A 25,819-nucleotide genomic window follows, 5' to 3' on the forward strand; every position below is an offset into this window, starting at 1 on the left:
GCCCTTGGGAACCAAGCCCCGGGAAAGGGAGGGGAGAGCAGCAGGATTCGGCAGGAGAAGAAGTCCAGCTGAGCTCAGGCCCAGGGACAGCCCTGTCTAGCCTGATGGAGGGCTCTAGAGCTAAAAGGCCCTTCAAAGTTGTTAAATGTTGGGTCAAAATGGTCAGGGCCTTCTATTCCAGCCTGGACCATCCTTGAATGTGGGCTGCCCTGCAAGGGCGTGGCCTTGGGCACAGAACCCGGCAGCCGAGGACTTTCCTGAGGGGGTGGGGATTGAAGGCTGGCTCCCTCCTTCCTTGATGGGGAGTCTGGGGGGTGATCTCCATTCTACCCCAGAGGGTCAGTTCCCCCGATGTGGTTCATGAAAACTTACCCTCTGGTGAAAGCAGAAAGTCCACGCCCCACCCCCCTCGCCATCCCCCCAACCAGTGCCCTCCCGAGGGCCTGTCCTCCTCCCAGGGAGGCTCCCGAGTGCCCATGGGTACAGTGGGTGTCCCACGCAGCCCAGCCCTGCCTTGGGGCTCTGGCTGCGGAAAGGAGGCTGCCGTTACAAGCAGCTGAATGGAATCCTGGCCGAAGCGGACTCTGGTGCCCAGAAGCGCATGCCATGAGTAACAACACTGAAAATGTGGACTTGGTTGAATGGAAAAGGGCGGGAGGGGATGTTAGTGCAGACTCATGGCAGCTTGGAAAGCTGGTGACCCATGCGATGGGGTGGAGAAATATTTTATCTGACGGTCCTCTGCTCCGCTTTGGACAAAGGCCACGTGCTGTCTGGTCGCAGCGTGAGGAGGATGGAGGGAAAGTTTCAGAATGTTGGCATGGGCTGGTTCCTCGGGGCTTTTGGAAAGGTCCCTCAAGAGACATGTGAACTGAGACTAGAGCCAGCCCATCTATAAGGAGGGATGGAGGAGGACACAGTGAGTATGAGGCCGTGCCCGCCATTTATGCTGACCAGCTCAGGCTTCCCAGAGGTGAAAGGGTCAGTGCTTGTCTACCCCAAACTGAAAGTGATGTGGGCAGACTCGGGGGTGGGGCATGGGCGTAGCAGGAAATGGGCCGGATACCCTAATCCTCCTGCCAGCACATACTCTTGAGAGAACAACCCAGTAATAATCCAGCTGAGGGCGATGTTTCTCTCTGGAGCTTGGTGTCTTGAATGACCTCAAGATGAAGACAGCTGGGCTAAGACTGGGGCCCTGGGCAGAGCACGGGGTGGACACACTAGAGTCTTCACGCTTTGAGCCTAAGCGAGACTGTGGATGTGTGCACATGGAAAGGACTGGAAGCTTTCTAGGTTTTTGAGGGGCTTCTGTTACTAAAGCAGCCTTAGATCTGTCTGGGCTCGAGGCTATTGAACCCCTAAGGCTGTCCCTGGGCTCCCCAACCAAGTTGCACCAGCAACAGGTGGGCTATGAAGGGGTCCGCCCCCAGGAATGATGGCATTCTCTCCAATGACCATCTCAGAGGTGGCCATGGAGACCCAGGGACCAGCAGACTCCCTCCCCACAGAGCACTGAGTCACGGCTGTGGAGAATAGTGGGCAATAGAACATCTCCCAGGTGCAGTACGAGAGTGGCCATTGGCTCACCAAGGAAGAATTACTGCTCAGGCTTGACAGTTGCCAGGGACTGTGTGGGTTTCCTGTTCTGCTGTGGTCCAGCTCGGCTGTTATTGTGATGATCATGTCCCACGTGCTCTGGTTACACTGAGCATCTTATAGTGCAGCTTCCCTACTGAGCCCATGTTCTTCCCTGCCTTTGTTCCTTTTCTGTGGTTACTCTATCGGCCTGGAAAGACTTCTTATTTTCTTTTCATGCTTATCCTTCAAGGCTCAGTCCACATGTCACCTCCTCCCAGAAGTCTCCTCTAATGGCTCAGGGCTTCCTCTGAGCTCACCTGGGTATACTTCCAACCAAGCACTGATTGTACCATGTCATTATGTATCAGTCAGTTATGGCTGCAATAATGCTGCATAACACGTTATCCCCAAATTAGGTAGTTTATTACAGGAAGTACTTATTTTCTCACTCATGGGTCTTCAGGATGGCTGCAGCAAGTCTGGCCAAGGCTGGGGGTCAGTAGGGCTTGGTTCCCAGCCTTGGGTTGGTTTCAGGTTTCCTCCACGTGTCTCATTCTGGGGGCCAGGCTTGTGGCGGATCACCAGAGCACAAGAGGCCAAGTCTCACGACACAGGTGCATTTAAAGCCTCTGTTTGCATCCCGCCCTCTAACACGCCATGGCCCCAAGCCAAACCTGGTAGGGCAGAGAAGTATCCTCCACACATGTTGCTTATGTGTTGGCTCCTCCACTGGACTGTGAACTTCTCATGGCCTGTGCCTGAGTCTCACGTGGTCCCAGTGCCAGTGAAGAGTGGGTGCCCAGAGTCCTTGAAGAGCTGACCCCACCCCCTGGGGCCACCTGCTTGCCTGTTGCTGCCCTCACCAGCTGCTAGGTCTGCCCACACAAGTCCTCCTTCCGTTGAGGCTGTCTTCAATTAATGAATGTCTCCTATTCCTCACTTATCTTATTGATTATGTTAGTTCCTTCTGATGTAGGAAGTAAATTCATTCTCCTGATGGGGAAGGAGTCACAGAGGCTGAATTCTTTGCCTCGGATACACAGTGGCATCACGCACGCAGCAGGTGCTTTTTTAAAGTTGGCCGGCCGGAAGGTGGACTGGGGTTTGGGGTGTCATCCAGGTCAAGCAGGCTGCCAGGCAGGCGTGAGCAGCGGTCCTGGCGGCGGTGCTGGCACGTAGTAGGTGCTCAGTGAGTGCTCCTTTCCTTTCCTCTGTTGGGTGGCACCCCCTCCGGATCAGAACCCCTCACAGGCCTCCTTTCTTCCCTTTCCTTCTCTGCACCCACCCTGTGGGTTCACGGCCTCCCAGGCTTCTTTCCCCGTTGCAGGCCGTGTGCCTTCCGTCTGAGTGCGTTGTTTCTCCTGAATGGCGAGAGGCTCTGGGAATGAGGTTGCCAAAAATGCAGGCTTGAAACCAGAGATGTTTTTCCAAGAGGAAAAAGAATTTTAAAATCTTGGCCTTGGGACTTCCCTGGTGGCGCAGTGGTTAAGTATCCGCCTGCCAATGCAGGGCACATGGGTTCAAGCCCTGGTCCGGGAAGATCCCACATGCCGCGGAGCAAATAAGCCCGCGTGCCACAACTACTGAGCCTGTGCGCTAGAGCCCGGGAGCTATAGCTACCGAGTCCGTGAGCCACAGCTACTGAGCCCGTGTGCCTGGAGCCCGTGCTCCGCAACAAGAGAAGCCACCGCAATGAGAAGCCTGCGCACCGCAACGAAGAGTAGCCCCCGCTTGCTGCAACTAGAGAAAGCCCACACGCAGCAACGAAGACCCAACGCAGCCAAAAATAAATAAATAGATAAATGAAAAAAAAAAAAATTTGGCCTAAGAGTTTTGTTCCAGGGAGAAAGTGAACCCCAAATCTTCCTTTGGGACGTAGCTTCTTCCAGTTCCCCATCTTGAGATGAATTTAAAAGGGAGAATCATGGAGGGTTGAAGGGACTCTGTTTTGACCTGCAGCTTTGCCCTCCTGGCTGCTCACCTCTGTGCCTAAGCTCATCCTTCTCCCCTTTGTGGGAAAGGCCTTTCCCTGCCCTAAACCGCTCTGGCTCTTACTTACCCTTCAGGGCTCAGCACAAATGCCTCCTCCTCCACGAAGCCACCCTGGTCATTCTGTGCTCACACAGTGAGGGGCAGGTGAGCGGACTGGACTCAGAATCAGACAGCCCTGGGCTCGGGTCCAGGCCCTGTCAGCTGTGTGAGCTTGAGCAAGTCCCCCAGTAACCCTGGGTCTCAGTTTCCCACCTATACAATGAGGATGGTAAGGGCAGCACTTACCTTAGGGGGTGACTGAGAGAATCAAACAGCATCTATCCCCAGAGTGCCTGGCCCCTGCAGATGGCAGGAATTGCTGTCTCTTCATCACTGTCCCTGAGTTTCTGCAAAAGCCTCACAGCTCCCATGACCTGTGCACCCTGTTCAGGCTGGGAAGAGGCTAGCAGAGAGCTCAGTTGGGGGTTTCCTGGCAGACTCCTCTCTCTGTAGCTGCCTGCAGAAGCAGTACAGCTTCTGGACTCTGCCTCCCAGGCCAGGGTCTAAGAGCTACCCCTGGTTGCCCTGAGACCCCGACAAAGTTTGACCTTTCTCCCTCACTGCTCCTGCGTTGCTCTAAAATGTCTTCAACTTCCTTTATTACACAAACGAGCATCGTCATTTGGCAAAGGCTTTGCTTAAATTAATGTTGCATAAAAAGATGGAATATCACTTATTGGCCTTGGCAGCCGTGTGACAAGACAGCCTTAAAGCTAGTGACCTGGTCACTGGCTCTTAAGAGTTACAGAAACATTTTGCTGATCGGTGTAGAGGTTTCTCCCTTCCTGGAGCGGCACAGATGATTTTGGCAGGATCAGACCTGGAGTGCAAACTCTCTTCTAATGCATGGGGTTGCAGCAGGATGTGATTGAAAAAGCCTAGGTTTGGTGTCTGTCAATTCTCGCTGTGCCCCTACCCAGCTGGCCAGCGTGGGCAGGTCGCTTCCCGATTTGCACCCCAGACCTCTCATCTGGAAAAGAGATTAATCTCTCCCTCAGAAGGGAGCTGTGTGGATTCGCTGAGATGGTGTGGGGACTTGACTGGCCCACGGGAGGAGCTCAGAGGATGCCAGAGGCCCCTCCTCAAGGCCCCTAAGTCCAGGCAAATTCCCTGAAATGTCAATTCCAGTAGGTGACCCTTTTGGTCAAAATCTCATGACCTTAAGAATAAACTCAATATTCTTCTGCTCGGTGTTCAAGTCCCTCCAAGATCTGCCCCCTGCTGTTTTCTTGCCCTGTGACCTCCCAGGTTCCCACCTGAGAGGGGGTGGTTTACCCTCGGACCTCCACCTTCTCTCATCTCCACCTCCGAGCACACTCCCTCATTTCTGTCTCAACGCCATTGCTCGTTGGCAGACAGGCCTGTGTTCAGACTCTCCTCTGTATCATCAGGGTTCTAAGCTGTAAGTAACCGAAATCAACTCTGGCTGATTTAAGCAGAAAAAGAATTTGCTGAAAAGGAGAGTGAGTCACCACGGGATTGCTGGACAACGAGGTGGGGAGGCAGCTGGGGCGCATTCAACGGAAAGTAATAGCAAACTCGGCTCAGAATGACTAAAACAACAAAGAAATTCACAGTTCCCTGTAACAAGCGGAAATCCTAAAGGCAGGGCAGCTCCAGGGGTGGTTAATTCAGGGGCTCCGTGATGAACGCTAAGACCCAGATCTTTCCATTTCTCTGCTCCGCTGGGCGTTCCTGGTGGTCACAAAGTGGCTGGAGAATCACATCCGAACACAATGATGTCCAGAGGGAAAGAAGAGATGCTCTCTCTCTCTACGAGTCATTCCTGGAATTAAGGGACTCTCCCGGCATCCCTTGGGGCAGCCCTCTCCTCAATCTCATTGGCCAGATGGACATCACGTACCTATGCCCCGACCAATCATTGGCAGGCATGTGGACCAATCGGGAGGCTTGTCCGTAGCGGGTGGGCGTGCGAGTTGGTGCCAGCCCTTTGGAAACAGGCTTGGCAGGATCTCCTAAAGGTGGGCCTTCAGTGCCTCAGGACCAGCAGTTCCACCCGCACAGCAGGAGCCGCGCGGCAGAGTGTTCTCAGCAGCTCTTTGTTCGCTCACAGAGCTCTGGTTCCCTGGGAACCAGCCCGGTGCACGTCGCCCGGAGATTGGACGAGTCAGCTACGGAATAGTCACCCGGTGGAATGCCACACAGCCGGCAAAATCAACAGCCGCAGTTGTGTGCGACGGAACAGATGATGTTAATTAACAGTATGATGTTGCGAGACAAGGTACGTTTAAAAGATTATAGAGTCAGTAAGCGCCATAACGTACAAACCTAAAAACAAAATACGGAGGTTTTGGCAATGATGCCGACTTACCTGTGAAGGAAAGCAAGGGAGTGATGCAGCCGGATCCAGACAGGGTTACCTTGGGTTGGAGGTGGGGCAAGCCGTTTGGCCCTGCTGGGCTCTTTAAAAAAAAAAAAAATTAATTAATTAATTAATTAAATTTTGGCTGTGTTGGGTCTTCATTGCTGTGCGCTGGTTTTCTCCAGTTGTGTCGAGCTGGGGGCTACTCTTCATTGCGGTGCGTGGGATTCTCATGGTAGTGGCTTCTCTTGTCGCGGAGCACGGGCTCTAGGCAGGCGGGCTTCAGTAGTTGTGGCTCGCGGGCTCTAGAGCGCAGGCTCAGTAGTCGTGGCGCAGGGGCTTAGTTGCTCCGCGGCATGTGGGATCTTCCCTGAGCAGGGCTTGAACCCATGTTCCCTGCATTGGCAGGCGGATTCTTAACCACTGCGCCACCAGGAAAGTCCAGCCCTGCTGGGTTCTCTTTCCAAGGAGGATAAGTGACATGGGATGGAGATGGTGTCTGTGGATGCTATCTCTGTTCCTCCGCTCCGGATGGGGCCAGACCCTCAGAGCTCCCCTCCTTGATAGCTCCGGGTCTCCGAGCTCCACACCTTTGAGGTGTGGCAGCTCCTCCTTGCCTCTCTCCTCTGGGTCATCTCTAACAGGCCTCCCTGCTGGGCCTCAGCTCCGTCTGCCGTGCTCTCCCACACAGCACCCTCCAGCCATGCAGGACCCCTCTGCGTGGAAGGGGCTCCCTTCCTCCGTTTGACAAACCCCTACTCTCCCTCAAGGCCCAGCTCAAAGGTCATGTTCTCTGTGACATCATCACTGACTGCGCAAAGCCCTGAAGGAGGGTGGAGCAAACCCTGGAGTACAGATGGGAGTGGACTCCTGGTAGAGGGCACAGCAGATGCAAAGGCCCTGAGGCAGGAGTGTGCCAGCAGTGTTTCTGGAACAGCAAGGAGGCCAGTGTGGCTGGAGCAGAGGGGGCGTGGGGGAGTAAGAGAGAGGGGCTGAGAGGGTGAGGTCTGGGTAGTGTCGGCTGTGGGTTTTATTTTTTAATTTTTATTTTACATTGGACTACAGTTGACTTACAATGTCGTGTTAGTTTTAGGTGTACAGCAGAGTGATTCAGTTTTACATATACATGTATCCATTCTTTTTCAAATTCTTTTCCTATTTAGGCTATCACAGAATATTGAGCAGAGTTCCCTGTGCTCTACAGTAGGTCCTTGTTGGTTATCCATTTTAAATACAGCAGCGTGTGCATGTCAGTCCTAATAGGTTGTGGTGTTTTGTAAGGACGTGGCTTGCACACTGCCTGTGATGGGAGGGAAAGGTCAGACTTTGGGTTTCACGGGAACCTCTGGCTGCTGAGTCGAGAGCAGACTGTCAGGGGCAGTTAGGAGGTGAGGACACTGGGCTGCAGTGTCATCTCCTGCCCTGTCCCTCCCTGTTCCCCAGTTTCTTCTCAAACACACACACGTACGCCCCAGTGACATCCACCCAGTGGGTCCCTTTGTCTTACTTTCCTTCCTGATCTAACTACCTGGTGAACTTCTGCATTTGAGACCCCAGGTGGGTGTCCCTTCCCAGGGAAGCCTCTCTGAGCTCCTCTGTGTCCCGATGGCATACTCACCATTCCCTCCTCTCAGTGTTCCAGAACCTTCCCCCCACCCCCACTGTGTACCATGACACCAGTGACCCTTGACTGAGCACCTCCTGTGACTAGGTCCCATTTGACCGTAAAATAGTGCCACCACTGTCCCCATTTTACATATGGGAGAACTGAGGCTGGGAGAGAGGGTCAGGCCACCTGCTGAAGAGCACACAGCCCACAGGTGGCCAGGGCACCGGGCACGGTGTGTGAGTTTGCTCTGCTAGGCTGGTGGTCTCGGGGGGCAGGGGCCTGGCCCCCTTCGCTTCTGGGTCCCGGGGCCTGCTGTAAGGGCTGCAGCGGGGCTTCTGGGGGCCCAGGCGCGTCCACCGGCAGCCACCGTGGCCCACCTCCAGCCTGGGTCAGTGCCAGGCGGGCAGCCTGCCTCGGGGTCTCAGGCTTGGGGGCATGTCCCCCCTGCGAAACCTCATTCTTGCTGTGCTGGGAAAGACGGAGACTGGCCCTTGCTTCCATGTGCGGGGCTGACTCTTCAGCTCCTAGCACTTTCCAGCAGTCTGTTTGCTTTCTCCGTTTGTCTCGTTTACTGTCTCTTGCCGTACAACAGTGCTCCTCAGCATTGGCACGCTTGCTGTTTTGGGCTGCGTCACCCTCTGTGGGGCGCCTGCCCTGCCCGTTGGAGGACGTGGAGCAGCATCTGTGTCCTCCGCCCACCCGAGGCCAGGAGCAGCCCCACCCCCAGGCTTGTGAATCCCAGACGCATCTCAACATTGTCAAGTGGCCTCTGGGGGGAAAAAACCCACCCCTGTTAAGAACCACTGCCTGGAGCGTCAGCTGCGTGAGGGCAGAAAGTTTGGTCCGTGTGTTCACTCTGGTGTCCACCCCTGACCCCGCTACCCGCCCAGGATGGGGCCTGGGACGTGGGAGGCCTGAATAAATACTTGCTGAGCGTCGCTGAGCCGATCACATGCAGGCACGGCCAGGTCTCTGCAGGAGGTGGTGTCGCCCCATTTCTCAGGTGCGGAAATGGCTGTCAGGAGAGTCGAGCACCTGCCAGAGGTGAGCGTGAGATAGGAGGTGCCAGGAACAGGGCACGCCGTCAGGTCACAGCGTCTTTGGTGTCCCCGTGCAGGGACAGCCTTCAGCTGGCCAGTGCCAGGCCCGGAGGGGCCACATGGAAAGGTGAATGCATCGAAGGGGCCAGTGACTGCATCTTCTCTTGGCTCTCGTGTGGACCCATGGTAGCCGATGGCAAAGTGCAGCAAAATTAATGGGAAAAAAACAACCAAAATATCATCCAGCCACGAGAAAGGACATCCTGCCGTTTGTGACAACATGGCTGGACCTTGAGGGCGCCATGCTAAGTGAGATAAGTCAGACAGAGAAAGACAAATACTGCCTGGTATCACCTATATGTGGAATATTTAAAAAAAAGTCAAATTCATAGAAACGGAGAGTAGAAAAGTCATTGCCAGGGCAATAGGGCTTGGGGGGTGGGGGACTAGGGGAAGAGGGAGAGGTTAGTGAGAGGTTACAAACTTTCAGCTGTAGGACGAATAAGGGGTGAGGATCTAACGCAAAACATGGTGACTATGGTTGATAACACTGTATTGTGTAATTGAACTTTGCTAAGAGAGTAGACCTTAAATGTTCTCAGCAAAAAAAGAAAAAAAAAAAAAAGAAAAAGAAAAAAAAAGAAAGAAAGAAAGGCAAAAATGATAAATGTGTGATGTGACGGCTGTGTTAATTAACTAGATGGGAGGAATCTTCCCACAGTGTATCCGTATATCAAATCACCGTGACATACACTTTAAATATCTTACACATTTGTCAGTTGTACCTCCAGAAAGCTGGAAAACCCCACATCAACTGGAGGTTTTGGGGGAAGGCTGGTGTGGAAGCCCGGGTCGGGGTTGGGGGGGGACCCTGACCTTGGAAGGCAGGGCCTGGGACGTGTCAACCTGCCTGTCTTGGCACAAAGCCCCCTGCCCGCCTGTCTCGATGCGCTGGGTTTCTCTGCGAAAGCCTCTTGCTTGGATGCCGACGGGGCTGGCGGGCCGTGTGGGGACCAGGCGCTGATTGATGGGCTCTGGGAGATGGGTTACAGTCAATCTGAATGGACTCGGGGCCTGATTTGAAAGTCACATCCTGACTAAACAGAACATTAATCTGAATTTCATGTTTTGTTACTCTTGCAGACCCAGCTGTGTCTGTGCCAGGCAGGGCGGGGCTGCGTAGACTTCGCTGGGAGGATGCCACCCACCTGTCCTCCCTGCCCCCGTCGCAGACCCGATGGAGGGAAACAGCTTCTCTCTTTTTTGGATAGTTCAGCTGCAGGTGAACAACAAGGCAGAACAGCAAAGACTGGGGCCAGCCTCCCCCAGCAAAGGTAAAGTGGGGACTTTTGAAAATGGGGTGTCCCAAGCCACATCATCAATATCGCCGTGTTTCAGAGCAGCCAGGAGGCCCCGGCCTTGGACCGGGGATGTGGGTTCTGGGAAGAGGGAGGAAGTGGGCACCAGCTGGGCCTGGCAGCAGAGCTGGGAAGTGGACTTGTGGGCCACCTGTCCTTGACCTCGTGAGGAAGGGGTGGGAAATGCCAATCAGAGGAGGCTTGCAGACCTGCCCCTCCCGCCCTCAGGGCTGGCAGATCTGCTGCCATCACTGCCAAGCTCCGACGTGGCCCCGGCTCTGCTGTCCCGGTGCCGCTCCTCACTGCCATGCACTGGGTTGTGCTCAGGCCTCCACCTCCAGCCTCATCCTCCGTTCCCGCTCCCCCAGCCCCATGTAGAGCAGCCAGGCCCCTCCCTCCCTCACCAACCTTCGGTGGCTCCCTATTGCCCGAGGGGCATTAAGGCACCGGCTTCTGGGCAGGGGTGGGGGGGGGTCATATCCTGGCTCAGTCAGCGTATTAGCCAAGTGGCCTTGGGCAAGTTTCTTAGCCTCTTTGTGCCTCAGTCTCCTCATCTGTACATGGGGATAAGAGCAGCCCCCAGGGTGATGTAGGGTCAGATGAGCAAATGTGTGAGGCCCTAGGGCAGTGCGGGCGTGACCTGGGCCTGTCCGCCTCCCCCGCCGCCCCCTCCGCCTGCCTCCTCACACTCTGGACAGGACCAGGGACCCCGCCAAGGCCCTTCCCCGCGCTCAGCACCTGCTCCTGCACCCGGTCTGCCTGAGATCTGTCAGGGCCCCTCCTTCCAGGCAGCGTCCCGGCCCTGGATCGGCTGCTCCAGGGCTCGGCTCTCACCCGATGGCTCTCACAGGCTGTGGGCTCCCTGGGGACGGGGCTGGGCCGTATTCATCTCCACCGTCTCTGCTGCTAAGTGCAGAGCCTGGCCCCAAGCTGGGACTTGGGGGATGTTCGGGGGCTGCAGGCCCCTCCACTGTTTGCCGAGTCTCTCTACTTGTCCCCTCCAGCCTGGCTTGTCCCTGCCCCCCATCTTCAGGGGGCACCCACTGAAAGGGGGGTAATTTCTGAGCTCCCTGAAGCCCACTGACACGCCAGCCCCGGAGCTGGGGCCTCCGGTGGGGTTGCTGGTGATGGATGGCGGGCCGTCTGTGTCTATTTATCTCTGCCGAGGCAGCCCCTTCCTGAGCTCCAGCACCTTATTTACGGCCAACTTGAGGGGCTCGCGAAATCCTTTCTGGATTCGGCTCCATTTATCAGCCCCTTCTGACGGGGTGATCACGGCCTCATCACTCTCCTGTCCTCGGCTTCCCTGCCTCCCTTTCCCAGCCTTTCCAGGGAGGAGGAGGGGCGGAGGGCAAGGAAAGGTAAACTTATTAATGGTCGTAACAACAGTGACTTCTTGAGGGCTCACCGTGCACCTTTTACTCATCCTCTGTGCCGTCCCCCAGCTGTTCTTCAGGGCACGAACATGACCACCTCCATTTACAGCCCAGAAACAGAGAGGTTGAGGGGCCACCTGGTGTCACACAGCAAGAAGTTGGCGGGGCTGGGATTGGAACCTGGCATCCTGGCTCCAGAGTCTATACTCTGTGGCCTCCACATCACTGCTTGGCACCTGCAGCATTATTACCAGAAAGAGACCATGGCGAGGTGACTGGGGCAAAGTTGTTTGCCCAGTCAGTGAGTCAGTCAACAAGTGTTTCTGAGACCTGGGCACTGGGGACACAGATGATAAATGTCAAAAACGTTTTATATGTATTCGCTCATTTAATTTGCTAAAGTAAAATGCATGCAAGTTAGGTGCTATTGTTATTATTCTTTTCCAGTATGGTTTATCCCAGGATATTGAATATAGTTCCCTGTGCTATACAGTAGGATCTTGTTGTTTATCCATTCTCTGTGTAATAGTTTGCAGCTGCTACTCCCAAACTCCCACTCCATCCCTCTGCCCTTGGCAACCACAAATCTGTTCTCTATGTCTGTGTGTCTGTTTCTGTTTCGTAAATAAGTTCATTTGTGTCATATTTTAGGTTCCACGTGTAAGTGATATCATATGGTATTTGTCTTTCTCCTTCTGACTTACTTCACTTAGTATGATAATCTCTAGGTCCATCCATGTTGCTGCAAATGGCATTATTTCGTTCTTTTTTATGGCTGAGTAGTATTTCATTGTATGTATGTACCACATCTTCTTTACCCATATATCTGTTGATGGACATTTAGGTTGTTTGCATGTCTTGGCTATTGTGAATAGTGCTGCTATGAGCATAGGGGTGCATGTATCTTTTTGAATTATAGTTTTGTCTGGATATATGCCCAGGAGTGGGATTGCTGGATCATATGGTATTTCTATTTTTAGTTTTCTGAGGAACCTCCATACTGTTTTCCAGTGGCTGCGCCAACTTACATTCCCACCAACAGTGTAGGAGGGTTCCCTTTCCTCCACACCCTCTCCAGCATTTGTTATTTGTAGACTTTTTAATGGTGGCCATTCTGACTGGTGTGAGGTGGTAAGTTAGGTGCTATTATTAACCTCATTTTACAAATGAGGAACAGGCAGAGGGGCATTAAGTGACTTGCTTAAGGTCACACAGCAAATAAGTGGGGAAGACAGGGTTGGAGCCCAGCTGTGTCCTGTCTTGGAGGTGTTCATGGTCTAGTCCGGCCATCACCATGCAGGGCCACGGCATCGCCGGGGAACACTGAGGAGTCTGAACCCAGGTGGGAACCTGGCAGGCCGATGCGTGGAGGGGCGGCCACCCTGGAGGGGAGAGGGGAAGGTCTACGTGGGGAGGCCTGAGGGTGCCCCGTCTCCACCCGCCACCCACTCACCTGCAGACATGCCCTGTGGTTACTGCGCTGAGAGCTGGGCACACGGCCTGAACGGGGTTGGCTCCTGCCCTCTGGGGGCTCTTCCGGGACCAGGGCAGTGGGAAGGGCAGGCCCACTGCCGATGACTTGGTGCTGAGCCCTGGAGGAGCATGGGGCATGGAGTCCTCCACTCCGCTGAGGCCCACCTGATCTCCAGGTGGGGTGGGCCGGGAAGCCAGGTACCACTTCTGTTGGGGACGTAAGGGCTTTGGTGGTGGACCTGGCGCCGAGGCCCAGAGGCAGCGGAGTCCCTCCCACCCCGCTCGCTGCAGCCACTGACCTCATCTGGTAGAATTTAGACCTGCCTTTGGAGGCCTTGTTTCACCAAACCATTTAAGAGTCAGTGTGAAGTTCATGTGGTGTTTGCACTCGCCTCCTCTTGTTACGCCTTGGGCCTCTGGGCTGAAGAGAAAGGCCAGGAAGAAGAGTTCATGATGGGGAGGTTGTGATTGGGCGGGGGACAGCAGGGGGTCTGCGGGCCGTGGAGGGGCAGAGAGTTTGGGACTTCTGCCACCGAGGTGCTGTGTGACTCTGGTTTCATGACTTAACCTCTCTGGGCTTCAGGGCTAGAGGTTGGAGAAATCCATGGGTGTGGGGAAAGCTGTTGTCAACTGCTTTGTGCCTAAGAACCTTCGTTTTTGTCCAGTAGGGTCACATTAATGGAACATTCTTGTCTATCCTGTCCTTTGTTACCACTCACCCTTCCCTAGCTCAGCCCCTTGGTATAGGATGGTGTTGTCCTAAGTACCATACACATTCCACTGGGTACACAGGACACTGGGCCCAAGAGGACAGCTTCAGGGGCACAAGGGGACTTTTTGGGGTGATGGAAATGCTCTCCATCCTGATGTGCTGGTGGTTACATGACTATATGTATTTGTGAAGACTCAGAACTGTACACCAAAAAGGGTGGGTTTAACTGTATGTGCATTATATCTCAAAAGTATCTTTCCATAAAAGTCTGGCACATAGTTATTAGATTTATTTCTAGGTAGTTAATATTTTGTGTTGATATTCTACATGGTATATTTTTAAAATTACATTTTCTCTTTGTTGTTGGTGTATAGAAATAGAATTGAGTCTTCTCTATAAAGCTTACGTCCAAAAAGCTTTCTGGATTCTCTTAGTACTTCTAATAATTTGATGGTGGGTCTCTTTTGTGTTCTTTATGTAGATATGTTGTTTGTGAATGAGAGTCGTTATTACTTTCTTATACCTGTATTTATTTTCCTTGCCTTACTGTAGTAGCTAGGATCTCTAGTACAATGTTAAATAGAAGCAGGGAGAATGGACTTCTTGTGTTGATTCTTTTTTTTTCTTTTTTTTTTAAAGTATTTGTTTATTTATTTATTTATGGCTGTGTTGGGTCTTCGTTTCTGTGCAAGGGCTTTCTCTAGTTGTGGCAAGCGGGGGCCACTCTTCATCACGGTGCGCGGGCCTCTCACTATCGCGGCCTCTCGTTGCGGAGCACAGGCTCCAGATGCGCAGGCTCAGCAGCTGTGGCTCACGGGCCTAGTTGCACCGCGGCATGTGGGATCTTCCCAGACCAGGGCTCGAACCCGTGTCCCCTGCATTGGCAGGCAGATTCTCAACCACTGCGCCACCAGGGAAGCCCCTTGTGTTGATTCATATTAGAGGGAATGCTTCTAAAGTTTTCTCCCAGGAAAGATTACATTTGTTTTAGGTTTTGGTAGATACACTTCTCAAGTTAAGAAAATGTCTTTCCATTTTTCATTTACTAAATGTCTTTTTGTTTTATTTAACATCATGGTTGTTGGGTTTTATCAAAATCTTTTTATGCATTATTGAGATGATCATGTTTCCCTTTAATCTGATCATATGGTGAACCACACTTAAGAATTTCTAATGTTACATCATCTTTGCATTACCAGGATAAACCCAGCTTGGTCATGGTGTATTTACATTTCACTTTTACCTTTATTTTGTGTATGCGGCTGGATTCTGCTTGCTAATGTTTTGTTTAGGATTTTTCCATCTTTGTTTATGAGTGAAATAAGCTAAATTTTTCTTTCTCATGCATTTTGTCTCTGGTTTTGGCATCCATGTTATACGAGTCTCACAGAATGGGAGAGTTTGGATAAGACTGGAATGATCTGTTCCTTGAAAGTTTGGTACCATTCAAGCTTGGTGCTTTCTTTATGAGAAACTATTGATTCAGTTATCCTATTTTTTTTTTTTTTAATTTATTTATGGCTGTGTTGGGTCTTCGTTTCTGTGCGAGGGCTTTCTCCGGTTGTGGCGAGCGGGGGCCACTCTTCATTGCGGTGCGCGGGCCTCTCACTATCGCGGCCTCTCTTGTTGCGGAGCACAGGCTCCAGACGCGCAGGCTCAGTAATTGTGGCTCATGGGCCCAGCCGCTCCGCGGCATGTGGGATCTTCCCACACCAGGGCTCGAACCCATGTCCCCTGCATTAGCAGGCAGACTCTCAACCACTGCGCCACCAGGGAAGCCCCATCCTATTTTTAAAAAATTTTATTTATTTTAATTTTGGCTGTGTTGGGTCTTCGTTGCGGTGCGCCGGCTTCTCACTGCGGTGGCTTCTCTTGTTGCAGAGCACGGGCCCTAGGTGCGCGGGCTTCAGTAGTTGTGGCGCACAGGCTCAGTAGTTGTGGCTCGCGGGCTCTAGAGCGCAGGCTCAGTAGTTGTGGCGCACAGCTTAGTTGCTCCGCGGCATGTGGGATCTTCCCGGACCAGGGCTTGAACCCGTGTCCGCTGTATTGGCAGGCGGATTCTTAACCACTGTGCCACCGGGGAAGCCCCAGTTATCCTACTTTAAATCATGAGGCTCTTCAAATTTTAAATTTTTTCCTCAGTAAGTTCAATTGTCATAGTTCTTGTTAGGAATTTGTCTATTTTATTTTAATTAATTAATTAATTTATTTATTTTTGGCTGCATTGGGTCTTTGTTGCTGTGCATGGGCTCTCTCTAGTTGTGGCGAGCGGGGGCTACTCTTTGTTGCGGTGTGCGGGCTCTAGGTACGTGGGCTTCAGTAGTTGTGGCATGTGGGCTCAGTAGTTGTGGCTCGCAGGCTCTGGAGTGCAGGCTCAGTAGTTCTGGTGCATAGGCTTAGTTGCTCCGCGGCACGTGGGATCTTCCCAGACCAGGACTCGAACCTGTGTTCCCTGCATTGGCAGACGGATTCTTAACCATTGCACCACCAGGGAAGTTCTGTCTCTTTTATTTTAAATTTAAAATGTATTGTCATGAAGATTCTTATCATATTGTTTTATTAGTAATTTTAATATCTATAGTCGTATCCATTTAATTCCAAATATTGTTTATTTATGTGTTTTTTTTCTTGATCATTCTTGCCAGAGATTAGTATCTGTATTTCATTAGCCTTCCCAGATAATGGACGTTGGTTATTTATATTTTTCTGTGTTTTCTGTTTCACTTATTTATCCTCTTCCTTCTACTTTTTTGGGGTTTATTCAGCTGTTACTTTTATGTCTTAAGTTAGATGCTTATAGCTCATTGGTTTTCAGTCATTCTTTTCCAGTGTAAACTGTTAAGGCTACCCATTTCCCTGTAAGAACAACTTTAGCTGTTCTCTACAAGTTTTGATATGCAGCATTTTCATTACCATGTGATTCTGGGAATTAAAAACATCTGTATGTTTTTTACTGGACCCATGATGAACTTTGTTTTCTGGAAGAGAGGAAATGGTGGGACGTGATGTTATTAGCGCAGGTGATATAGGTCCTGTCAGGGTCCTTAAGAGGTGTTTTTTTGTTTATTTTGTGTTTTAGTTTGTTTTAATGCAACATTTGGGAAGGAGCAAGGTGCAGAATTAATGCTTTACATCATTTACATACATTTCAAAAACACCAAAACAATTCTCTAACTTCTCTATGGACACATAGTCGTGAAGGTGTAGACTAGCTGTCCGTCTACCAACTTCACTGTAATTGTTGCCCTGGGAGAGGAGGGAGGACAGGCCCCAGGGATATGAAGGAGGCCTGTGTCTGCAGTGTTTTGTTTCTTATAATAAAAAGACCTCAAGCAATGACAGTAAGAACTGTAAGAAACTATAAGAATTTAAGAAACTATAAGAACTTTCTTAAACTGTAAGAAAAATCTATCATTTGTGGGTTCTGAATGATGAATACCCAGGTGTGTGCCACCTTGCTCTGCCTGGGATTGAAAGTTTTCACAACTAGAACTTTGTGGGCATTAAAGGGAAAAGAAAGAAAAGAGATTAAGACGATGCCAGAGAGTAGCCCCTAAAATGCACATTGCGGGGTCTGAGCAGCTGCAGAGCAGGCCACTACCCAGCTTTTAGGCAGCTGAATTAAAACAAGTCTTTGGGAAGTGATTCATCACTTCCCAAAGTGAAACAGTGATTCATCACTGTTTCTCAAGAGCCTTCCTCTTTGGTTTAGGGATTCCACTTTGGGGAATTAAGGGAGGAAAAAGAATTTGGACAAAGAAATAAAGAGGTGAGAAGATGTTTATGAAAATCGTTTACAACAGTAAAAATTTTGAAACAATAGATGATAATAAATAAGTTATTATATATTTATGTGCTAGAAGATTTTATATCGTTTTCATAAAAATGGGGCTGATGAAAGATTTTAATAATATAGGAAAACGCTTATGGTTACATTTTAAGAGAAAAAAGCAAAATTATTTATACCATATGATACGTGTGTGGGAAGAAAAATAAATTCAAAATATCCAGAATGCTATCAGGGACGTCTCCAGCTGGTTTTTATTTCCCAAAGTATAAGAGTTTAGATCTGATTTAAGAACGGAAAAACTGTGCCACAGGGCAGCCTGGTAATAGAGCAGCGAGCGGTAGCTCACTTCCAGCCAGGTGAGCTCTAAGTGCTTTGTGTGTGTTGATCTCGTTTGAGCCATCCCTGTTGGTCGACACTGTGATTGTCCCCATTTACAGACGAGGACACTGAGGCCCAGAGGAGTTCAGTGATTCACCCAAGGTCACACACCTGTAAGTGGCATAGCTGGGGCCCCAACCCAGTGTCAAGGAGAGAGAGTTGTCAGGTGACCTGCCCCCACGTCGGAGCCCAGATTCTCCTGGGCTGGCCACTCCCTGCATGTGCTAGGGTCTGCCTGCCGTGTTAATTTGGCTGGGCTGCGGCGCCCAGATATTTGGTCAAACACCAGTCCAGGTGTCACCGTGAAGGTATTTTTCAGATGAAAGTAACATTTAAATCAGTAGACTTGCAGTAAAGCAGACGACACTCTGTGGCCTGGGCGGGCCTCGCCCAATCAGGTGAAGGCTTTAGTGAGAAAAGGACTGAAGTCCCCAAGGAAGAGGGGGGTCTGCCAGCAGACGGCCTTCAGCTCTTTCCGGGGTCTCCAGCTCGTTGGCCTGCCCTGCAGATTTTGGATTTGCCAGCCCTCACCATTACACGAGCCAATTCCTTAAAATAAATCTCTCTCTCTCTCTCTCTCTCTCTCTCTCTCTCTCTCTCTCTCTGTGCACACACACGCACATTCACTCTGCTGGTTCTGTGTCTCTGGAGAACCCTGACGGCTACAGACCCCTTCGAGGGCCAGGTCAGAGAACCTCCTGTCACCTCTGTTAGGACCTGAGTCCTGCATGGCCCCCTGGATGAGTGACTTCTGGACACCAAGGGCCTGGCTTCCACACTAGAGAGACGCGTGGCAGTCCTGTGTTAACTGCACGTCCAGAGAGGGAGCTGCTGCTCTCTGCTGCTTGTGGGGCGATTCTCCACTCCTGGCAGGAAATCCCCTCTCAATATTGGAAAGTCATTTCCTACTTTCAAACTGCGTGTTCATCTGTCAGCGTTTCTGCTGGTCTTACCCCACAGATCAGCCCCGAAATGGAATTTCTCCGCTGCACGTCCCTCAGCTCTGGCCCATCTCACCCCCTCTAGCGATCCAGATTGGGTTCCTTTAATCTCCCCTCATAAATCAAAACCCCGGCTATTAATCATAGTTGTCTCTCAGAGCGGTCTTTTTACTTCTCTCATGTGGGTAACAATGCTTATCCCCTTTTCCTACCCCAGATGGAGATTGATTATCTTCATTTGTGTGCAGGGAGATGAGAAGGACTGTGCCGTGAGCGCAGGCGGGGCCCTGTAGGACTTGGGAGCTCCGTGGTGCGGGAGTCTGTCTCCCAGCACCCGTTCCCAGTGTCCTTGGCCAATTGGAGTTGAGCGCTCTGTCTAGCCAAGGCTGGGCCTCCAGGTGCCATGGGTGATGAAAGATGGTACCTACGCTTCCAGTGCCCTCAGCCGCACTGCGCCCACCTTGACACGTGCCAGCCTTGCTGTTTCTCCCTCTTAGATAGCTCTGGTCTCTGTGACATCCTCCCTCTGGCCCTGCCCAGGCCCCGACACCCACCGTCTCATACCTCAGAGCCTTCTCTTGCCTCATTGGCCTCATACACCCCAGTGTGTCTTTCACACTTTAGCAAGAGCAAGTCCGCTCACAGGGAAATCTGACTCTGCCATGTCTGTTCAAACCCCACTGCAGTCATGGGGCCCTGTCCTGACCTGACTCTGGAGGCCTGTCTGGCACACTCACCCATGTGCCCCTGCTCCAGCCGGGTCCCGCCCCGGTGGTTCTGAGGGTGAAGCCCGTCTCTCTTGCCTCTGGGCCTTTGCACATGATGCTTCCTTTCCTGGTTCAGGTTTCAGCTTATAATAAAACAGTAGCAATAATGACAGTGGCCTTGGTGGGTTAATATATTCGGCCTGTGAGGAAAGAGAGGCAACTCTTAACCTCACCCCTGGGGCACCCCTTCCACATGAGCCATAGCCAGGCCACTGGGTTTCGGAGAAGTAGCTCCTGTTCCTTGAAAGGTGAACATAGTTTCCACCTAGGGCCCAGGTGCACTGATTGTCACCCAGCACGTGTGTCCACACTGGCTCGTAGGGCAGGTGTTCGCTCCTCTGTGTGGATTGGCTCAGAGAGGCTGAGTAACCTGCCCAGGGCACACAGCCATGGGGGCAGAGCCCCAGACACGCTGTGCTGGGGATGCAGGCCTGGGGCTGGGCTCTCCACCTGCCCTCTCCCCAGCTCCTGGCCCTAACACATGTCCCCCAGCTTGGCGCCTGGGGAAGCAGGCAGTTCTGGGCGGTGCCGTCGTCCAGAATCGTGGGAGCCCCTCATGGGGCGTGGCAGTGGACACGGCGTGTCCCTGTTGCAAAGGCTCATGTCATGTCGACGGTCACAGTCTGCTCATGGGTGTGGGCTGCTGCCCTGGGAGGCATTCTGGACCTTTCGGGAGCCAGTCAGGATTCCTGACTACGGTGAGGAGGGCAGCTTCTCCAGTGGGGGAAGAACCTTGGCACTCAGCTGGCCCGTCAGGGGAGAGGCCGGTCAGCATGGCAGGAGCGGTGTGTGTGCACGGGGACCTCCACGCACCATGTGTCACCCGCCACGTGCCGTACTCAGCCTGGCTCTCCGCACCCGCTGGGACCCCAGCCCCCTGCTGGCTGGCCCCCTCCTAACAGCACCCACTGCCTTGGACTGCCAGTGTAAGTGGTTCAAGTTCAAGCGTGTCCACTGCGAATGCCAGCACACAGTAGGAGGCAGGGTTGTTAAAGGGATGGGCGAGTGGATGATTCTGCATGCTCTGACCTGCGGTTTGGCATGAGAATTAGGCTTAACTGTGGAGACCCCATGTGCACTGGGTTGGTGGCCGGTGTCAAAGATAACAAAGCCGGACACTGGCCACAGTGGCAAGGACAGATTTCAACCAGTGATAACTGTCACAGTAGGGAAGAGTCCAGCGTGTCCCGAACTTCACTTGGATTTGTGCAGAGGTGACTGGACGTCTTAGAGGGAGTAGGGAGATGGGGGCTTGGTGGAGTCGGGGAGCTGAAAGTTACAACGAGTGGAACGGGGCATGGGTCCATGTGACACCCATCTGGGTTTGCTGACTGTGCTTCTGGAGTTAGGTCCTCCCCTCCCACGGAGGCCGGGACACGGGCCCACCTCAGGTGTGGGCTGGAAAAAACAGTCAGTTCTTGTCAACCTTCAGCTTCCCAAGCAGGCTCTTCAACGGGGCCTGGGGTCCTCCTAGGGAGGCTGCCTTGAGCTGTTAGAAACTACAGTGGTGTTTGGTCAAGTCTTTGCCAGCCAAGGTTGAGGCCTGAGAAAGGGCTCCATGCAGGCTGTCTCGAGTTGGGTCGAGGAGGGCATCTTTGTCACCAGCCAGGTGGGGATTTGGGATTCTCGTGGGGGTGAGCCTCCGTGGAGGAGGGGGCTTCTGTCCACAGCAGAGCCCGTCCTTGTCTCCATCTGCAGAGACCTGTGCACTGGACCAAATGCAAAAGATTAAATCCCAAGAGGGTAAAGACACCTGCTGTGGGCTGAATTGTGTCCCCCAAGTTCACGTGTTGAAGCCACAACCCCCAGTGTGACTGTATTTGGAGACAGGGGCTTTAAGGAGGTGATTAAGGTTAAATGAGGCCATGAGGGTGGGGCCCCGACCCTCTGGGGTTAGTGTCCTTATAAAAAGGGACACCTGAGCTCACTCCGTCTCCACCATGTGAGGTCACAGCGAGAAGATGGACGTGTGCACCCCAGGAAGAGGGCCCTCACCAGAAACCGCCCCTGACAACACCTTGATCTTGGACCTCTGGCCTCCGGAACTGTGAGAAAATATATTTCTGTTATTTAAACCACTCGATCTGTGGTATTTTGTTACGTGACAGGCCGAGCTGACTCAGACAGTGACTAATGACAGACTGATAGGAAGGAGAAAGAACACGAAATTGGCCAAACCCAGAGGCTTCAGCTGTGTTTTCTCCTGACAAGAAAGACCCTGCAGAACATTCGCTTTTGCTAAATAACAGTGTCCGTCTCCAGATGCGGCTTCACACTGTTCTGAGCCAGTAAAGGACAAGGGAAAACTGCAGCCGCTGAGATTGATGTCCTGGCACGAGGCCCCGGATCCTCCCTGCAGGCCGAGTTCTGGCCATGTCCATGAGCCCGAGAGCTGCAGGGAGAAGCTGCTGGGAGCTGCGGGGGGTGGGGGGGGCGGGGCTGGCGGGACTGGCCCCCCTCTTGGCCATGCGATTCTGTGGGCCTCCCCCAAAGGCGGCTTGAGCAGCGCCGTCGATGGATGAAGTCGGCTTGTCACACACCATGCAGAGTGGGGACACCTCTGAGACAGATTTTCGGGTCCCCTTGGAGAGAGGGTCCGTTGAGCTCTGTGTTCTGTCATCTGTCCCGGTGGCATCAGCTTTGGGAAAGTGAGACCCGCTGACGCTGGATGCTGGATGTGCTGTGATTTCTCTGGGGTGCAGGGCCCAGAGCAGAGGGCCTGTGTTCACTGGGGCCCCAGAGGGTGCGTCCGTGTCCTAGAGCTGTTGGGACAAGTTGCCACAAACTAAGGGCCTTAAAATAACAGAGATTTGCTCTCACAGCCCAGGAGGCCAGGAGTCGGACGCCAGGGTTGTTCCAGGGTGGCTCCTCTGGTGACGTGGATCGAGGGTCTGCTCCGGCCCCTCTCCCAGCTCCCAGCCGTTTCCAGCAGTCCTCGGGGTGGCTTGGCTCTCCCTCTGTCCTCACACGGTCTCCTCCGTGTGTCCCTGTGTCTGCAGTCTCCCTCCTTTCTCGTATGAGGACACCGGTCATTGGATTAGGGCCCACCTTAGATCCAGGATGGTCTCGTTTCAAGAGCCTGAATTACATCTGCAAAGACCCTGTTTCCAAATAAGGCCACAATCGCAGGTTCTGGGGGTGAGGATGGGCACATCTTTCTGGGGCCCCCATTTAACCCCTCTCCAGAGGGGAGTGACTGGACAGGGGCGAATGAGGGCACCGTTCGCAGGGCTGTGTAGGGGTCAGGGGACCTGCAGGGCCCTCCCTGCTTCAGTAACCACATCTGAACCCCAGGGATAAGGAGATGCGTGGACACCCTTACACCGGGGCGGCCTCCAGACCGCGGGCCTGGCTGACAAGTACCTGGATGATGAGCCAGACGCGTGAAGGCTGGAGGGCTGGTCCGTGCGTGGTGGCAGGTGAGGGGGGTCCACCAGGCAAGAAGGGGCAGGAGGCGGGTCAGGTTGCTCTGGACCCAGCGGGAAGCGCCTGGGCAGGGTCAGAAGTGAGAAGCCAAGAGCCGGTAGCTCCGAGCTCAGCACGGGTGAGCTTGGCCAGGCCAGTGTCTCCCCGCCCACTGCTGTCCTCATGGTGGCTGATGGCCCGCAGGCAGGTGGCCAACCACAGGCCTTTCTGAGGCTGGACGCAGGTGGCCAGGGGAGAGGGTACCTGTGGGAGCAGGTTCTGATGGGCAGCAGGAGATGATCGTGCTCAGCTCCCGGGATCGCGACCTGCCAGTGAGCCCTGGCCCGGAGAGCAGGACCTGGGTCAAGTTCCCACCGCGGTGAGAACCCAGCTCCCTGCCCCTGGCCTGTGTCTTCTGCGAACACAGGACAAAGCCGAGTCGGGTCGTGTTTCTCCAGGCCCTTCTCACGACAAGGAACCTGGTGTCGCGTTCAGCTAGCCTGTCCCTTCCCACTGGGGTTTCATCTAAAAACTGCAGAAGCGGTGCATCTGCCGTGAGAGCGTGAGCGTTGGACGGTACAGGGGGACCTTCCCTGGCCGCCCAGCGCTGCCCCGAGGTGACCGCCCCCAAGCTTGGCGGGGACTTCCAGATTTGCTGTGATCTGTTCAGTAAATGTATGAACGTCAAACTGTGTTCCACAAGGAGAACTTTGTGCCTCCTGTTCCCCTGCTCTCCATGCTCGCTCTGTCCTGGGCCTTTAGCCTCTGGGCGGGAGGCCACCTCATTCCGCAGTGGCCGGGAGCTGGCTGGGTCTGGGTCTGACTGTCCCCCGTGCACATCATGAGGCTGACGCTGAGGGACACTTCGGTGTTTCCCAGTGTCCTGGCTGACAGACATCGCTGCAGCGGTGCCTTGGTGCCTGCCCGCTAGCGCCTGCCCGCCGGTTCTCAACCACGTGTCTTGCTAGAAGTGGAACGAATTGCTGGGTCAAAAAAGTCACGTGTTTAAAGCTTTGATGGAGATCAAAAAATCGCCTGCCAGATAGGGTCGAGCCACACTTTCACGGCTCTGAGTGTTGGCAACTTTTACAATTCTCATTGTCTGAGGAGTGAAGGCTCTTAATACAACCCAGAACAGTCGTGATATGGCATGAATCTCCTTTTCCACTTCAACCCCTTGGTTCCTCTGCCCCGTCCGGAGGGGCCCCGGGTTGGGCTTGTCCTCACTTCATGGCCCGTGATCCCCTATCCCCATTCCCCGCTCTTCCCTTCCTGCCCCCCTCCCCCCCAGAGGACTGTCCTAAGTGTTTAATGCACATCTTCATTTTTATAAAGTGTGCACAGATCTTTTCTGGGCATGGATTTTGAGTAAACTTTTAATTGAAAAATCACACACGTAGAAAACACACATAGAAAAGTACACAGATCCTAAGTGTGGAGCTAGAAGGATTTTCACAATATTTACTAAACCTGTGTGATCAGCACCCAGGTCAAGAAACAGAATGACACCATCGCCCAAAGCCCCTTTGTTCCCCTCCATATTCTACAGGGGCTGGTCTGTGTGTTGCTTCTGGTTTGCTGGGGCTTTTGGTGAGCACATGTGTGTGCGTGTAAGTTGAATTCATGCCAGTGAAGTTGTGATGCATGGCTCACGTGGTTTCGCTGAGTTCTGTGGTTTTATTTATTTATTTATTTTTAAAATTTATTTTATTTATTTATTTTTGGTTGCGTTGGGTCTTCGCTGCTGAACGCGGGCTTTCTCTAGTTGCGGTGAGCGGGGGCTACTCTTCATTGTGGTGTGTGGGCTTCTCATTGTGGTGGCTTCTCTTGTTGCGGAGCTCGGGCTCTAGGCGCGTGGGCTTCAGTAGTTATGGCGCGTGGGCTCAGTAGTTGTGGCGCATGGGCTCTAGAGCGCAGGCTCAGTAGTTGTGGCGCACGGGCTTAGTTGCTCCGCGGCATGTGGGATCTTCCCGGACCAGGGCTCGAACCCATGTCCCCTGCATTGGCAGGCGGATTCTTAACCACTGCGCCACCAGTAATATTCTTTATGGCTCTTTTTTTAAGCCAGGATCCAGTCAAGGATCACACATTGTGTTTAGTCGTCATGCCTCCTGCTCTGCTTTAACCTAGCACAGCCCCGCCCCCCTGCCCCCCCTTATAAAACGTTTATAACTTGATGCTTTAGAAGAATTCAGGCCACTTATTTCGCAGAGTGTCTCTCGCTTTGGATTAGCTGATTTTTTCCTCACTGTAGGTTCAGGTCAAACATTTGTTGTGTCTTTCCCGGTACGTCACACCGGGAGGCACATGAAGTCATTTTGTCCCCTTTGGTCACCTGGTTAAGGTGGTCTCCACCTGGTTTCTCCAGTATAAAGATGCCTTTCCCTTGGTAATTCGTCGGTGACCCAGCAGGTAATGTTCTGAGACTGTGGGAATAGTTCATGACCCAGCATCCCTTCACCAGTGGCTTCAGCATCCATCCGTGGTCCTTGCCTGAATCAGTGAGTACAATGATGGCCAAAGAGCGGTGATTTTCTAGTTGTATTTTTCTGTCTCAATTTAATCGTGTCCATTCTTCTGAACAGAGTGTTCCCTCCCCCACTGCACACCTAATGTATATATTCCTTTTCCCTCCGCAGTGTGCTACCATCTGTCATTGTCATTAATTTTTTTTAATGTTCAGACTATCCCAGATTTGAGCGGTGGGAGCCCATCTTGTTCTTTTGACGTGTCCCCATGATTTTTGGATTCTTTGTTAGTTACTCTTTATCATACCAGCAAGATGTTGCAGACCCACAGTGTCTTTGCCGCAGACCTGGAGTTAGCCATTTTTCCTAGGAGCTTTGGTTCCTTTTAGAGGGTGGTTTTTAGAAATCAGTGTCTTGGTATTAGCTGAACTCATTTATCAAAAGGTTTCGAGCTACAATGATTGATCTGTTATTGACTGATTCCTTCTTTCTCACAGGAGAGCTCTGGAATGAGACACATGGATTTAGTTATACTCAACAGCTACTTCTAGCAGGCTGAAACCCCCA

General features: G+C 52.6%; 1 protein-coding gene across 1 annotated transcript in view; it reads left to right on the forward strand.

Annotated features, from left to right (window-relative positions):
- The first annotated feature begins 5,585 nt into the window (after positions 1-5,585).
- Positions 5,586-25,819, forward strand: part of SORCS2 (sortilin related VPS10 domain containing receptor 2) — a 521,346-nt gene continuing 501,112 nt past the window's right edge. The window contains exons 1-2 of the mRNA XM_057547088.1: positions 5,586-5,854; positions 9,728-9,918. Of these exons, the coding sequence (XP_057403071.1) occupies positions 9,822-9,918 (97 nt within the window). The 5' untranslated portion in view covers positions 5,586-5,854; positions 9,728-9,821. The remainder of the gene's footprint in view (positions 5,855-9,727; positions 9,919-25,819) is intronic.

The sequence above is a fragment of the Balaenoptera acutorostrata genome, chromosome 5, assembly GCF_949987535.1.
Source record: "Balaenoptera acutorostrata chromosome 5, mBalAcu1.1, whole genome shotgun sequence".
NCBI classification, from domain to species: Eukaryota; Metazoa; Chordata; class Mammalia; order Artiodactyla; family Balaenopteridae; genus Balaenoptera; species Balaenoptera acutorostrata.